At 39.0% G+C, this 17972-nt stretch overlaps 1 protein-coding gene across 2 annotated transcripts in view; it reads right to left on the bottom strand.

Annotated features, from left to right (window-relative positions):
* EXT1 (exostosin glycosyltransferase 1) overlaps nucleotides 1-17972 on the bottom strand; it is a 300026-nt gene that overhangs the window by 28075 nt on the left and 253979 nt on the right. For both annotated transcript variants that reach the window (XM_082364303.1, XM_082364302.1), the window contains exons 2-4: nucleotides 14894-14987; nucleotides 13276-13383; nucleotides 8125-8244 (exon numbers count right to left, since the gene is read on the bottom strand). In XM_082364303.1, coding sequence (XP_082220429.1) covers nucleotides 8125-8244; nucleotides 13276-13383; nucleotides 14894-14987 — 322 coding nt within the window. The remainder of the gene's footprint in view (nucleotides 1-8124; nucleotides 8245-13275; nucleotides 13384-14893; nucleotides 14988-17972) is intronic.

Genomic DNA, 17972 nt, shown 5'->3' with positions numbered 1-17972 from the left:
TCGACAGAGAACTCAACAGCTTTTCAGACAAGCAAAAGCTAAGAGAATTCAGCACCACTAAACCAGCTTTGCAACAAATGCTAAAGACACTTCTCTAGGTGGGAAACACAAGAGAAGAAGAAGACCCACAAAAACAAACCCAAAACAATTAAGAAAATGGTAATAGGAACATACATATCAATAATAACCTTGAATGTAAATAGATTAAATGCCCTAACCAAAAGACAAAGACTGACTGAATGGATACAAAAACAAGACCCATATATATGCTGTCTACAAGAGACCCACTTCAGACCTAGGGACACATACAGACTGAAAGTGAAAGGATGGAAAAAGATATTCCATGCAAATGGAAATCAAAAGAAAGCTGGAGTAGCAATTCTCAAATCAGATAAAAGAGACTTTAAAATAAAGACTGTTACAAGAGATAAGGAGGGACACTACACAGTGATCAAGGGATCAATCCAAGAGAAGATATAACAATTATAAATGTTTATGCACCCAGCATAGGAGCACCTCAATACATAAGGCAAATGCTAACAACCATGAAAGGAGAAATCAACAGTAACACAATAATAGTAGGGGACTTTAACACCCCACTTACACCAATGGACAGATCATCCAAACAGAAAATAAATACGGAAACACATACTTTAAATGACACAATAGAACAGATAGATTTAACTGATATTTACAGAATTTCCACCCAAAAGTGGCAGAATACACTTTCTTCTCAAATGCACACGGAAAATTCTCCAGGATACATCACATCTTGCGTCACACATCAAGCCTCGGAAAATTTAAGAAAACAGAAATCATATCAAGCATCTTCTCTGACCACAACACTATGAGACTGGAAATCAATTACAGGAAAAAAACTGTAAAAAACACAAATACATGGAGGCTAAACAGTGCACTACTAAATAATCAAGAGATCACTGAAGAAATCAAAGAAGAAATTAAAAAATACCTAGAAACAAATGAAAATGAAAACATGACGACCCAAACCTATGGGATGCAGTAAAAGCAGTTCTAAGAGGGAAGTTTATAGCAATTCAATCTCACCTCAAGAAACAAGAAAAATCTCAAATAAACAATCTAATCCAACACTCAAAACAACTAGAGAAAGAACAAAGAAAACCCAAAGTAAGTAGAAAGAAAGAAATCATAAAGATCAGAGCAGAAATAAATGAAATAGAAATGAAGAAAACAACAGCAAAGAGCAATAAAACTAAAAGCTGGTTCTTTGAGAAGATAAACAAAATTGATAAACCCTTAGCCAGACTCATCAAGAAAAAAAGAGAGAGGATGCAAATCAATAAAGTTAAAAATGAAAAAGGAGAAATCACAACTGACACCAAAGAAATACAAAGGATTATAAGAGACTACAAACAACTATATGCCAATAAAATGGACAACCATGAAGAAATGGGCAAATTCTTGGAAACGTACAATTTTCCAAGACTGAACCAGGAAGAATCAGAAAATATAAACAGAACTATCACAAGTAATGAAATTGAAACTGTAATTTAAAATCTTCCAACAAACAGAAGTCCAGGACCAGATGGCTTCACAGGCAAATTCTATCAAACATTTAGAGAAGAGTTAACACCGATCCTTCTCAAACTCTTCCAAAAAATTGCAGAGGGAGAAACACTCCCAAATTCATTCTACGAAGCCACCATCACCCTGATACCAAAACCAGAAAAAGATATCACAAAAAAAGAAAATTACAGACCAATATCACTGATTAACATAGATGCAAAAATCCTGAACAAAATACCAGCAAACAGAATCCAACAACACATTAAAAGGATCATACACTATGATCAAGTGGGATTTATCCCAAGGATTCTTCAATATATGCAAATCAATCAATGTGATACACCACATTAACAAATTAAGGTATAAAAACCATATGATCATCTCAATAGATGCAGAGAAAGCTTCTGACAAAATTCACCACCCATTTATGATAAAAACTCTCCAGAAAACGGGCATATAGGGAACCTACCTCAACATAATAAAGGTCATATATGACAAACCCACAGCAAGCATCATACCCAATGGTGAAAAACTGAAAACATTTCCGCTAAGATCAGGAACAAGACAAGGATATCCACTCTCACCACTATTATTCAACATAGTTTTGGAAGTCCTAGCCATGGAAATTAGAGAAGAAAAAGAAATAAAAGGAATACAAATTAGAAAAGAAAAGTAAAACTGTCACTGTTTGCAGATGACATGACACTATACATAGAGAATCCTAAAGATGCTACCAGAAAAGTGCTAGAGCTAATCAATGAATTTGGTAAAGTTGCAGGATACAAAATTAATACATAGAAATCTCTTGCATTCCTATACACTAATGATGAAAAATCTGAAAGAGAAATTAAGGACACAGTCCCATTTACCATTGCAACAAAAAGAATAAAATACCTAGGAATAAACCTACCTAGGGAGACAAAAGACCTGTAAGCAGAAAACTATAAGACACTGATGAAAGAAATTAAAGATGATACAAACAGATGGAGAGATATACCATGTTCTTGGATTGGAAGAATCAATACTGTGAAAATGAGTATACTACCCAAAGCAATCTACAGATTCAATGCAATCTCTATCAAACTACCAATGGCATCTTTTACAGAACTAGAACAAAAAATCTTAAAATTTGTATGAAGACACAAAAGACCCCCATATAGCCAAAGCAGTGTTGAGGAAAAAAAACGGAGCTGGAGGAATCAGACTCCCTGAGTTCAGACTATAATACAAAGCTACAGTAATCAAGACAATATGGTACTGGAACAAAAACAGAAATATAGATCAATGGAACAGGATAGAAAGCCCAGAGATAAACCCACACACCTATGGTCAACTAATCTATGACAAAGGAGGCAAAGATATACAATGGAAAAAAGACAGCCTCTTCAATAAGTGCTGCTGGGAAAACTGGACAGCTACATGTAAAAGAAAGAAATTAGAACACTCCCTAACACCATACACAAAAATAAACTCCAAATGGATTAGAGACCTAATGTAAGACTGGACACTATAAAACTCTTAGAGGAAAATATAGGAAGAACACTCTTTGACATAAATCACAGCAAGATCTTTTCTGATCCACCTCCTAGAGTAATGGAAATAAAAACAAAAATCAACAAATGGGACCTAATGAAACTTAAAAGCTTTTGAAAAGCAAAGGAAACTACAAAGAAGACAAAAAGACAACCCTCAAAATGGGAGAAAATATTTGCAAACGAATCAACAGACAAAGGATTAATCTCTAAAATATATAAGCAGCTCATGCAGCTCAATATTAAAAAAACAAACAACCCAATCATAAATGGGCAGAAGACCTAAATAGACATTTCTCCAAAGAAGACATGCAGATGGCCAAGAAGCACATGAAAAGCTGCTCAACATCACTAATAGAGAAATGCAAATCAAAACTACAGTGAGGTACCACCTCACATCAGTTAGAATGGGCATCATCAGAAAATCTACAAACAACAAATGCTGGAGAGGGTGTGGAGAAAAGGGAACCCTCCTGCAGTGTTGGTGGGAATGTAAATTGATACAGCCACTATGGAGAACAGTATGGAGGTTCCTCAAAAAACTAAAAATAGAATTACCATATGACCCAGCAATCCCACTACTGGGCATATACCCTGAGAAAACCATAATTCAAAAAGACACATGCACCCCAATGTTCATTGCAGCCCTATTCACAATAGCCAGGTCATGGAAGCAACTTAAATGTCCATTGACAGACGAATGGATAAAGAAGATGTGGTACATATATACAATGGAATATTACTCAGCCATAAAAAGGAACGAAATTGGGTCATTTGTAGAGACGTGGATGGATCTAGAGACTGTCATACAGAGTGAAGTAAGTCAGAAAGAGAAAAACAAATATCGTATATTAACGCATATATGTGGAACCTAGAAAAGTGGTACAGATGAACCGGTTTGCAGGGCAGAAATGGAGACACAGATGTAGAGAACAAACGTATGGAGACCAAGGGGGGAAAGCGGTGGAGGGGGGTGGTGGGATGAATTGGGAGAGTGGGATTGACATATATACACTAATATGTATACAGTGGTTAACTAATAAGAACCTGCTGTATAAAAAAAAAAATTAAATTAAATTAAAAAATTAAAAAAAAAAAAAGAGAGAGACGTACCACAATATTCACTGCAGCACTATTTACAATAGCCAGGACATGGACGCAACCTAAGTGTCCATCGACTGATGAATGGCTAAAGAAGATGTGGCACATGTATACAATGGAATATTACTCAGCCATAAAAAGAAACGAAATTGAGTTATTTGTGGTGAGGTGGATGGACCTAGAATCTGTCATACAGAGTAAAGTAAGTGAGAAAGAGAAAAACAAATACCGTATGCTAACACATATATATGGAATCTAAAAAAAACAAAAAGGTTATGAAGAACCTAGGGGCAGGACAGGAATAAAGACACAGATGTAGAGAATGGACTTGAGGACACAGGGAGGGGGAAGGGTAAGCTGGGATGAAGTGAGAGAGTGGCATGGACTTATATACACTACCAAATGTAAAATAGATAGCTAGTGGGAAGCAGCTGCATAGCACAGGGAGATCAGCTTGGTGCTTTGCGATGACCTAGAGGGGTGGGATAGGGAGGGTGGGAGGGAGGCTCAAGAGGGAGGGGATATGGGGACATACGTATGCATGTGGCTGATTCACTTTGTTGTACAACAGAAACTAACTAACACAGTATTGTGAAGCAATTATACTCCAATAAAGATCTATTAAGAAAAAAAAAAACCCAAAAAAACTGTGTCCCTAAAGAACTGCATGGCTCAAATCGAAGGGGAAGACAGCTTTCCAGGCACAGAGATGAAAACAGCTTGACTTACGATCCTATGCTGATGAATATAACACATCCAACTGTTATTATAAGATAATTGAGTACTGCTAACTTAATAGGCAAGAGACCAGAGCTATGCAATAAACCATACTCAAAAGAAATATAATTAATGAGATACCATCTTTCATCTGGCAAATTAACAAAGCTGTGTATGTGTGTGTTTTAATTATGATTCTGAAGGCTGACAAGGATACAGTAAGAGAGGGTGTCCCCCAGATGGCCTGTGAGAATCTAGATTGATTCAACCTCTTTGAAGAGTAATTTGGCAATACCTATCATGAGTCTTAGTCATGCCTGGACTCTTGGGTTGAGAAATCTCATTTCAAGGACTCCATCTAAAGAAATAAAGACGTAGTCTAAGATACATGTAGAAGGGCATTGCTTGGATAAAGATATCTCTATCTCTAAAAAAGAAATAATTAGAAACAACATTAATAGTCAACAATAGCAGATGGCTTAAATAAATAGAGGTTCACTAAGGGATGGAATATAGGGTGAAAAAATGAAAACATGTGGTCTGGGTGTATAGCCAAAGATGCGTAAATGTGGCATGTGAAAACACTGAGGAAAGAATAACTTAAGAAATATATCAGGGGAATTCCCTGGCAGTCCAGTGGTTACGACTCTGCACTCTCACTGCCGAGGGCCTGGATTCAATCTCTGGTCTGGAAACTAAGATCCCATAAGCTGTGTGGCATGGCAAAAAAAAAAAGGAAATGTATTGGAGCAACTACAGAAAAATTTGTCCAAAAAAAAACAAAGTTTAGCTTTTTCAACACAGATCATATATAAAAGTAAATTGGATTAAATAGTTAAATGTAAAAAATTAACCATGAAAGTACTAGAAAATACTAATGTGTATGTGTGTTGTACATAAATAAAATTATGGGTCAAAAAGCCCTTTCTAAACAGTAGCAAATGGAAAAGCTGCAGATGAAAAGATTGCCCCATGCTAAACAAAACAGAAAGCATACCACAAATTGGGGGGAAATATTTGCTACAAAAGAATCAAAGGTTAATCTTTTTTAATCTAATAAGCTCTTAAAAATTAATGAGAAAAGTGGGACAACATTGTGGCCATTTCTATTTCTTTGTGAGCTGCCTGAGCAAGAAACATACAAAAAATATGCATTCTTACTAAGACCTTAAGAAAATAATGATTTATCATTTTTAAGGATATAATGTCCAATATGGTGAAAGTGAAAAAAAAAAAATTAAAATAGGTTCTCTCATATAAGCTGGAGGGAATATAAATTAGTTGAATTCTATTGCAGGAAAATTGACAGTTCATATTCTAAATCTTAGCATTTGGCATATTGTTTGAACCAGGACTTTGAATTCAAGGAATTTATCCTAAGGAAGTAATCTTGAATCTGCACAACAACTTGGCCCTGAGGCTATTAGCTTCGAGGATGTATATAATAATGAAAAACCAGAAACAATTTTAATAGCCTCAAACTGGGGATTAATTAACGGAATTAAGTGACATCATGAATGGAATATTATATAGCCATTAAAATAATTGTAGAAAAAATCTAATGAGATACTAGGAATAATTGTTAAGCAGAAAAAACAGGTTACAAACTAAGTATAGAAAGACTCCTCTTTAAATTAAAAATGACAACATATTTATGCATTTGCATAGAAAAAAATGAATATGTATGTGTTTATGTGTGTGTATATATGTCAATAGTGATTTGTATGGGTAGATGATTTTATTTTTGTGCCATAAGTATTTTCTATTATTTTCTAAAAGGAATATACACTCCTTTGATAAAAAGCACTCATTCCAAAAAGCAAACAAACAAACAAACAAAAAACCCCAAAACAAGTGACATTCAACTTTCCTTAAGAAGGGCCTAGGAAGGGTCTTAGACGGAAGACAGGATCAAAGAAAAGGTTCAAATTTATTACATATTCAAATCTGCTGCTATGTACAGAAGTAAAAACCCAATCAGTTTTCACTGAGGAGAGTGCTTTTGGAGGAATAAGAGAAATTTGCTTGTAATAAAGAAGCCCTTGGAAGGCATTCTACCCTGTCCCCTTTCATGGGGCGACCTGGGTCCTAAATAGCCCTTTTCACTTAGTTCCAGGATGAAAACGACACACCCCATTTACAAGGGGACACTGCGATAGAGCCTGGCCCCACAAAAGCAGAAGGCCCAGGCTAGGCTCAGGGTAGGTAAGCCTCACAGTGTGCCTGGGATAGGACCAGCATTGGCTCTGGTACCCAGGATAGCAAGGCAACAGCAATGGCACAAAACAGGATGACTTCAGTTTTCTTGGTATTTTTCAGACTTAGCATAGTGTATACTCCCAATTACATTAGCTTTTGGAGCAGTAATAACTTCTCCAAAGAAAATATTTCAAAAGTGAGGCCGCAAATGCCCCTACTTCATGTGGCGGACACCTCAGAATCACCTTGATGCTGTGCTTCACCTGAGGACCTCTGCTCTCCTTCCTGTAATTCATGAGTGTGCAGATCCAGAAATCTTTTCTCAGCTCTTTGTGCTACTTTGGAGTAGCCTCAGGCCATCGCTCTCTGCTCTACTTCCAAAGGTTTTAATCATCTCCATGCTTCCCTTTCCTTTTTTCCTCCTGCCTTAAAAAAGGCAACTTGAAGATAGGCACCCATCTGTCTAGAATAGTTTCTGATCTCATAAAGTTTAACACTTTCTGTACCAGATGGGTGCCATCCTGATCTTCTTCTTAACACATCCTTGCAGCAATGACGCTAGTTGGGCTGCATATGTCTTGAGAATAAATGTGGCTGTATCCTAATGCCATTGGACTATAGTACCCAGTAAACTATTCATATTTTTAGAATGGGAGAAGATTTTCCCCTACTTGGTCACTAACTGTTTCCTAAGTGGGCTCCAGAAATATGCCTTCAAAGGATGCCATTGAGTGTGAATGACAGGAAGACAGTCATTAGCTACCTGTCTCTGAAATGATGTAAGACAGAGCCGATCTCTGTGTCAAGGAGTTTAATTTCTCTTATGTCAGCTTTCCTCAGTGGAGTTTGTCAAGAATGGAGGTCTTTGCTTGGGCACGGCAGAGCAGGTAAAAAGGGGTTAACTGACACATTCAAGTACAGAAAGTTCGGTTTCGCCTCATTTGACACATCACTACTAGCAAAAGAGAAGGCTGAGAGAAACATATAAAGGACCATTATTCAAGACCGAGAGCCAAGTGGCCTCACTTACCTCTAGTGTAGTTAATACAATCTTCTCAACTGAAGAAAAATAAGCCTCCCACAAGAATTGTGTCTGCTGTCTAAGTGCTAGGATTTTATCCTGATGAATAGACCTGATTGTAGAAGGAATCTGTAACACAAGGTGAACACATAATAACTATAACGGGAAAACAATAAGATGCCATTTGATCAAAATAACCCACTTGGGTTAGGCTTTTATTCTTCACAGCATTCAGCTTCTAGCACACAGATCTACTAAAAACCACCAACCCCTAAATTGAAAGGCTCTTCAGAAGTGTCAGCTACAAACAGCACTTACTGGGAATCAGCTTTAAGGACCTTAAATGCACGAGAGTTAGAGCTCACTTCTAAGATTTGGTAGCAGCTTATCAGTTGCTTAGGGTGTTCCTATAGTAGTCTTTGCTGTTTTCCCTTCTCAGATTCCCACACATCCGTGATCCTGCCCATGGACAACCAAATTCTACAGAGAAGGAGCTACATACAGCCTTGGAGCAAGGCTGAGAGACGTCATCCCCCAAGCACTTCTAAGACACACCACGCCAGGGACTATAAATGATCTACAAAAGGCTTTTTAGGGAATGTCTCTGAGTCTCTCCATTTAATATGCAGCTGGGGTAGTCACTTCTATGTGCATGTATCTCCTACCTCTCCCTGAGAGCTTTCTGCTCCCCAGACTTCTCTTTTTGGCTCCAGCACTTACCCCAAACTAACACAATCTGTCATGCCTGTTTAACCATCACTGCCCTCTCCCAGGCTGCACAATTTTAAAGGGGGGATCTATGCCCTGTCCATCCTGCTACACATTTTATAGCTAGGAGGGTGGCTTTTATGTATAGGTACACCGCACAGATACTGTGTGTTCAGTTCCAGACCACCACAATAAACCAAATATCGCAATAAAGCGAGTCACACAAAATTTGTTTGGTTTCCCAGTGCATATAAAAGTTATGTTTACACTATAGTCTATTAAGTGTGCAATAGCATAATGTCTAAAAACACAATGTAAGTACCTTAATTAAAAATACTTATTACTAAAAAAAAAAACACTAACCATCATCTGACAGCACAGGGTTGACACAAACCTTCAATTTGTTAAAAAAAAAAAAAAAAGCATCTACAAAGCATAAAATAAGCGAGGTATGCCTGTAGTAGTTATTCAATAAATAGAAGTGGAATTGAACATGGCCATCTGAAGCCACCAAAGGGATATCATTATTTTCACTAGCAGTATAACTCAATGGTTAAGCACAGGAACATGGGCGTTAGACCACAGTGGGAGTCTTGGCTCTGCCATTTACTAGCCCTGCTTCCTTGGACAAGTTACATGATCTCTCAAAGATTTCATTTCCTCACTTATAAAAGGGGGATAGAGTACTAACATCATAAGGTTGTTATGAAGATCACATAAGTGCTTCGCACAATGCCTAGCACATGGGAAGCTTTATTAACAAAGCAATTATTACTGCTACCATTATTATTGACTTAGGGGTGATGATATTCAAAGACAGACCAATTGCTTAATGTCTGCATGTGAACTTGCTTGGGTCTGGAGCTCTGAAATGTACTTCCTGGGTGTCTGGTGAGTCTCCTTGGTTTGCTCCCTACCTTCACCTATAGCTCAAAGGCTATTTCATTTATGGAGTCTATACTTAGGGGAGATTCCTTGTGATTAGCAACTGTCCTTTTGTGCTCACCTCTTTCTGCATGCTTGCCTCCCTAATGTGTAACTAATCAGTCAGGCATGGGAGCCTGGACTGAAGCAGGAATGCTCCACTAGCTGCTTTAGTAAGAAAGTTACCCATGGCATTGTGACTAAGACTACGTCTGAATTTCCAGTGGTGGCGAAGGAAGTAGGAGCATATTTTTTGATTCAAGACCACTCTTACGGGAAGCCATAGAACTGCTTCACAGTATCTACATAAGGACAAGTTCACTTGCTTTGGCAACGTCCAGAAGCAGATACTAAATCTGCAGCCCCAAAGTGTGTATCTGGATTCCCAACACTGAAGCAGCATGGAGGCAACAGGTAAAGGAGAAACATTAGCCTGAAACCAGAGCTCAAGGTCAAGTGGAAATAAAATATCCTTGAAGAAGGCAGAGAAACCATTCAGATCATGGATCCTTCATAAGCCAAAGAACATTTATTTTTATTTACTGAGAAAATTACTCAGATTGCCAAAGAAAGACTAGAAAAAAATTACCCTCCTCAATTTTCATAATCATACCCTCTTCTGAACGTCAGTGGTACTTTCTAAGAGTCATACAGGTAGACAGTTTCATCATGATCATGAGGAACCAGTCCATTAGAAAAATGTCAAAATCTATCATCACTATGTGCTCTCCGGAAAACTGAGTAGGCTGTGGTTATGAAGGCAGAAAGGGATAGCACAGATGAGCTTACCAATACAACCCTTCTCTTCTATTAGCCACATCTTGATGTTACTACATCAAGTGAAATATATCCTACCCATTTGTGCATATGATACAAGTGTCTGACAGCACTCTTCGAAGTGCTCTGGAAGATAATTCCAATTGATTGAAAAGACAGAGTTCCAAATTTTAATGGCATTTGGCTACTGGTTATTAATCTGCTTGTCCCGAGAGACAGGTATGGGAAAGTGATAAATTAATTCCAATTTGGCCGGATTGTTCAAAGTTGCAGAACTCAGTGAAGTCTTAATAAAAGGTCATGCATGGTAACGGAACTAATGGAATCTACCAAGATAGATATAGGAAAGCAACAGTAAGCTCTCTTGGTGACATGACAACAAGAATATATGCAAATAAAAACACCTGAGCTGTTCTAAAACAGGAAATGAAAAATGGTAACATAACAAAAACACTTCCCAGAGCAGACATTTGGGCTGGGTGCCAGTTCTTTAAAACCACTGTCAATGACAGTGCAGTCATCATTCAATATGGAGGCAGGTGTGCAAAGACAGACTGCATATGAGAGAGGAAAATGCCAGCAAGTTTGAGTAGGTGCAGAATGAAAACATCTCCAGCGTCAAGCCAAAGTGTTGCCTCAGAAGGTGAAATGCTTCTGGGGAATCAACTCTGCTGAAATGGTAGAGACCAGACAACCACAATTCAGTATCCTGGAACACGCTCCGTTCTCAAAGACAAACTCCCAACTTAGTCACATCAAATTCACAGGAGCACTGGTACATAAATGGAGAAATTATGGCTGGTATTTTTTATTCCCTTTCTTTCCTAAATTTCCTTTAATGAGCATGCATTATTTTTTAAAAATCATAAGAGGAAGGAAAAAGGCAACATGGAAAAGAACCACATCTATCACTTTTGTTTGGCCTGTCATGAGTGAATGTTTTAGGCACACACCATCTCTGTGTGGGGAGAACTCTACTAGATCACATGTCCTCCTTTTGCTTCTGAGGTCCCAGGGGCCTTGGAAATCACAGATCTGAGTACCAGACACAAGTCATGTTTTAGGAGCTGCGTTCAGCTTGGCTTGCCTAATTCATGGCCCTCTTGGTTACAGATATTCCACTGTTACTTTAGGGAGAGTACTGAGTTATTTCACCAGCCAGTTAGCAGACTGGCCAGCAGCACAGAAGTAGAATCAATGATAGAATTAGAAAGTGAATTTCCTGAATATCGAAAAAAGGACATTAAAAAATATCATTTTACAAATATTTGTGGTAGTTCAAGATAAAGTACAATGCCATGAAATAAAAGCATTAAAATATTCCATCATTTTAGAGAAAAGAGTATGGCAATTTATGTTGAAGCTAAAACATTATTGCACAAAGGGTCTTTAGAAATCCTCAGTGACTGACTATTCCTGCCCCAGGATTTTTCTGTGAGTATCATATCCCCCTTCCCAGGCAGCTCTTGAGAAGTTCAAACTTTAATTAGGCATATACATATACATCAACCAATCTTGTGGAAGATTGGTTGATGTATATGTGTGGATTTATTTCTTAGCTCTGTATTCTGGTCCATTAGTCTATATATCTGTCTTTATGCCAGTACCATACTGTTTTGATGACTGGAGCTTTATAATATATTTTGAAATTAGGGACTATATGCCTTGGCTTTGTTCTTTTTCCTCAAGATTGATTTGGCTATTTGGGGTCTTTTCTGGCTCCATATGGAGTTTAGAGCTGTTTTTCTATTTCTGTAAAAAACAAATGCCATTAGGAGTTTGGCAGAAATTGCCTTGAGTCTGTGGATCACTTTGGGTAATACGGACATTTTAATAATTAGTAAGTCTTAATTCTGCAACAGAAGACAACATGGATGAACCTTGAGGACATTATACTAAGTGAAATAAACCAGTCACAGAAAGACAAATAATTAATGAGTCCACTTATAAGAGATACTAAAATAATCAAATTCATAGAATTAAAGAGTAGAATGGTGGTGACCAGGGGTTGGGGGATAGGAAGTGAGGAATTACTAATAAGTGGGCATAAAGCTTCAGTTAAGCAAGCTGAATAAGCTTTAGAGACCTGCTGTAGCACATTGTACCTACACTCAACCATAATGAGTACACGTCAAAATTTGTTAAAAGAGTAGATTTCATATTACATGTTCTTACAACAATAAAATTAAATGGAAAAAATCTAAATGGCCAAAAATACATTTTAAAAAAACATACATTTTCATTTGAGGCTGCTCTTTTAAATATACATCTTAAAGATAACACTCACTCACGTACCCAGACTAGATCATTTGAGCAATGATAACACTAATTATAAGAATCAGCCCTAGAGACCTCTCTCTTTCTGAAAATTAATCTGAAGGCAGATACGGAATTGGGAAAGGAGTACAAAGTGGCAGCAGGATGGTACAAAAACTCTCTGCTATCATTTCTAAACATTTTGAATATTGAGGGGGGTAGATACACACCTCTTCTCAGTATCAAAGTTCAGTGTGGTCTACCTGCAACTTCTCCTTCTCTGAATATATTCCCTGGACCTGAGCAGATTGTGTGTTGGGAAGTGAACGATGTCATGTTAAATGACTTCATATTCACCATGACCCAGGCAATTTTCTTCTCCTGATAAAATTTCTTTTACAGAGCTGACCTTTTGGATTCATCTTCTTTGAAAGTTTGGACGGGGGCAACAGTAATCCACTGATCTGTTGAAGGCCACCACCACCCCTTCCTTACCTGTAATAACAATCTCTCATCACCTATGACGGCAGCTTGGTTCCAATTAATCACTTCAGAGAATGGCAACTCCCATCCATTGCTGAGCATCACAGGGACACAGGCGGCCTGCACAAAGAAGGGGACTTCGTGAGTGTGAGGAATACGGCAGCAGGAACCCTTCCAATCGGAGGTGAAATTGGTACAAATTCAATTACTGGCATGAATCCTGGACTGCGGAGGTCAGAAGAAAAGTGGGCTTTTATGAATTATCAAGTCACATGAAGGTTGTCTGTATCCAGCTGAGATTTTGCTATTTGCAAGTCTTGCCCTAGAATGCGAAAACCCCATTTCTATTCTTGTACATGGTTTGGCTGACCTTACCTCTATGGAGGCAACTGGCCTCCGCTGAAGAAGTTTTACTGATGTAACAAAATCGCTCACCAACAAAATCCTAGCGTAAAACCCACCTTGAACATGAACAGCCTTGTCAGTGTAACTGCCACAGTCCACTTGCAAAGTGGTTCACCCCAATGTCCTGAGCAACAAAGAACAGTTCGGCATTCCTGATAAAGCGTTTTGTGGACTAAACTGTTACCGGGTGCCCACCTTTCCCTAGCCATGTAAACATCTGAACTTTGTTCCCTTCAGTGTGGAGGGATCCCAACCACTGTCGTACCAATTTACTACCTGCACAGGGACCTAAGAGCCAAGAAACACCAGGCTGATGACAAAATTCTGATTGCAAATAACTCAGAATCCAAAGCAGAGAACAATTTGCTCCATGCAACATCCCAAGAGGCTAGGGGAATGTCAGGAATGGTATGCTTTGTAGAACGTGCCACAAAAGACTTTCAAGGGAAGGAAGCTCTCCTGTCAGAGGACAGGACAGAATGATGGCAGTTAAGAAGCACTGCGACAAAAGCACAGATTCAGCCAGGGGCAGAGCACAGAGGAAGAAAGGACACAGTAGCAAGGGGTCCGGGAGCTGAGGAGGAGAGAGGTGGAAGGCGTGCTTTCTCGCCAACAAGGAAGGCTGGTTGCAACTTCCAGGTGGGAAGTGTGGAGAACTGTCTCAGCAGGTGAAGGCATTTCTGCAAAGTGAAGGTTAATAGCAGAGACCCAGCAGCTCCAGGAGCTCTGAACTTCAGAGCCTGGGAGGAGGTGGGCTGAGTGAGTGCCTCCACCTTGCTGGGTATCGCGCTCAGCATTTAGAGGAACTGAGTAACGACGGAGATGGGGACAGAACCAACGATTTTGCTTTTGGGAAATACCACCCATCAGCCATTTTCATTGCTCTTGAGACTGGCTTCCAGGAGGAGGTCTGAGTCTCTGTGGAGCCCAGGTCGGCTGCCTGGTGGGCAAGCAGATGTGCCCTCTGTTTGTAAACACATCTCTGAAGAACTCACCCTCCCTTGAGATTCCCATCGAATCTCCTCATGTCCAAAGGCAGGGAGTAAATCCTCCCTCCGCCCCCGCCCCCCACTCATAAAAATGTTGCAGATTTTCTTGGGAAAACAGATTTCACGTGTTCAAGGCAAGTTCGGCTTAGACCCCAGGAGAAGTGCTACGGTTAAACTCCGCCCCAGTCTGACGTTGAGTCCTCAGCCCTATTCTGGGGAGGATCAGGGTCTCTTACCTGCAGAGCCTCCAGGAACCTGAAAGACCCAAGCCTGCGACCACGAGGAACCAGACAGAAAGTGGCATTGTGCAGCATTTCCCGATAATCATACCTAGAAAAAGAGGAGGAGCCATCAGCAAACAAAGACGCCTTAGGAATGGGGCAGCGGAGAGGGTCAGGGAGGATGAATGAACACACCTGGGGTGGGTGCACACCTACCAGAAATTACCCAGAGCAACTCGGCGATACACAGGCAAGCCTCACTTTTCCAGGGCGGGAGGTGGGCAGGGTTGTTGCATGAAGGAGAAGAAATGTGAACCATCACATTGGACAAAGAAATTAGGGCCTTTTGCAAACAGTACATAAAAGACAAGTCTGATGGTCCCAGCAAAATTTTGGCTTGCCCAGCTTTTGCTTCCCAAGTCAGATTTTTGTGTTGGATGAAAATAGGTTGCCCCCATAAGCTTAAAAAGTACTCACTGCTAGTTGTTCTTTTTTAATGCCATGTCATTGAGTAAAATGAAGGCTGTTCTTGTTTCCTACCCCACGAACCCATGCTACTAAAACCTACTCAGGAAACCTCCATTCCAAGCACAAAACATTTAGTTTCTCCTTCAAGCTGGAGTTTCTACTTTTAACCAAGAACATTTGGTTACCCCAGACAAACACTCCTGTATAAGAATGGTTGGCATGGAGGTGAGAGAGAAGGAGCCAGACCAAGAAATGGGGAAAGAGGAATAACAGGAGAAAAAAAACGGTGGGGTCTGTGGGAACCTGAGCAGCAGAAGAGATGATTGTTTCTTTTCCTCAAACACCATTTAGTTGTATCACACTGTTTCTACCCTTGAAAAAATACAAAATGTAATATGAACGTCACCTGTCTCTTTATACCGGTGAAGTGCAGGAAGGGTAACAAGCATCTCATTTTATTCAGGGCTAGCACTATAAAAATGATTTCCAGTGACTTCCCTGGCAGTCCAGTGCTTAAGACTCTGCAATCCCAATGTAGGGTACATGAGTTCAATCCCTGGTCAGGGAACTAAGATCCCGCAGACCGCACAGCATGGCCAAATTAATTAATTAATTAAACTAGAAATCTTTTAAAAATAAATAAATAAATATAAATATAAATGATTTCCACAAATACATTCCTAAACACACAGTTGAAAGTTCATTTGGAGCTTCAGAAAACTTGGGAAACTGGAGATGGCCCAGGTCCTGTGAAGGCCCAGTTTCTCAGAGCCAGGAAGAAATCACTCTCCTTTTTCAAGAGCCTCCCAGGCTCGGCAGACAGGTGACTTTGACAGTAGCATATGTCACCAGCATTTTCTGACTCTAATAGTCTAATTTAATCATAGCCTGAAGGCATTGGATTCTTCCCTCCTCTTTTGGGTATACTGATATATACGTTTATATTTTTCAAGTCCACATCTATTTTTATATTCTCACACAAACTAGGCATATGGGAATAAGTCAATTTTTGATTATAAACCCATCATTAAGAAGAGACATCATGCAAAGGACCATTTACTTAAACAAGCATGTACAACTAATTTGCACAAGGAAAGGTCACCGTGAATGGATTAAGATTATCTCCATTGAGAGTAAAATTTAAAAAAAAAAAGAAAAAGAAAAAGAAAAAAGAAAACCCTTGCTGCATTAACTAAACTGCAAAATAGACCTCAAAGCAGAAAAGATTTTTAAGAGGGCTCAAATCTAGCTAAATGAAAATACTAATAAATTATGATAGTAATGGCTTCTCTTCCTTACCAAACATAGGGAAATAATTGACAAGTATCTTCAAGTTCAACTGTTGATAATGTCTGATTATCTACCTAATCAGTGGAGAAGAGTGAAATATGTACATACACATAATATATACGTATAAAGTTTAAACTGAAACTTTTTTTTAATATAAAAAGGTCAAATATACTTGAGGCTACAGCAAAGTTTTATAAATGCCCAGAATAGAAACCCCTGAGGGGCTAGAACAGAAGGCCCTACCTCCTCATCATTAGGCTGCTAAAATGTAAAACCCTATTAACGTGCTGGATTGTAACAAGTTTCAAAGTTGCCAGTTGCAAAATTTACTGTAGGGAAGGAGTGGAGCGAGAGGAAAGGTAGAAAACTTGTAGGAAAAATTCAAATGACAGTTATTCAAGCTGTTGATTTTTAAGTGGTTGTATAGGAAGATTTGCTGATGCAGTGAATAAAGCTTCATGATTGAAACTTGTGTTCATTCACATAATAGGTAACAGGAGATGGGGGACAATCATTCTTGCTGGAATCAGGAACCCACTAGGTAAGCTGTGAGATTAAGAACAAAACAATGGGCTCTCTGGGCCTCAGTTTCCTCATCTGCAAAATGAGTCAGTTGGGCAAGATGACTAAAGATTGTTTTGAACATTCCATTATTCTTTATGTTATCATTTTTAGGTAAGAAAGAAGAATGTCCCTTTGAGAGTATCCCATTGCTCCAAAAGTCTCCATAACCATTGTATGTATGTATGTATGTGTGTATATGTGTCTACAGAAATCTGCTCGTGTACACAATGTGTAATGTGTGTATTTATATTGACACACAAAGACATACAGAAACATAATCACTCATAACCTGAAACAATGATTTTAGGATTTCTAATCATGCTCAACCCATGAACCAGCCTCATTCTTGGGCTCTAGTGACAGTGAGCCTATGAATTACTGTGTATTACAATTGAAGAAGTAATGATGCCTGCAAAGGGGACAATCTTTCTAATTGAGCCACGTATGTATTTGGTACCCTCTCACTCAGCTCTCTGATGTTCTCCCATGCCCCATGTCTACCTCCTTCTAGGTGCTTAAACTTGTTCATTTATTCAATCATTCCTTTAAGAAATACTATGTTCCAGGCACTGTTCTAGTCTTGCAGATGTTGTGTAGAGAAGATGCTTCTTCAGCTGCTAGATCTACCAAAGACTCATCGGAGAACTAGAAAGACTGATGAGGACTTCAGGTGTAACATCTCCTGAGGGCATTTGTATTAAGTACACTGTGGAAGCCTGGCCTTCCAAAATGACACACTAAGGAATTCTGTGGACACTCTTCCCAGCAAAAC

The sequence above is a fragment of the Balaenoptera borealis genome, assembly GCF_965194805.1.
Source record: "Balaenoptera borealis genome assembly, chromosome: 17".
Classification (NCBI taxonomy): Eukaryota; Metazoa; Chordata; class Mammalia; order Artiodactyla; family Balaenopteridae; genus Balaenoptera; species Balaenoptera borealis.
The sequence above is the reverse complement of the archived record's forward strand: the minus strand, read 5'-3'. Positions and strand labels throughout refer to the sequence as shown.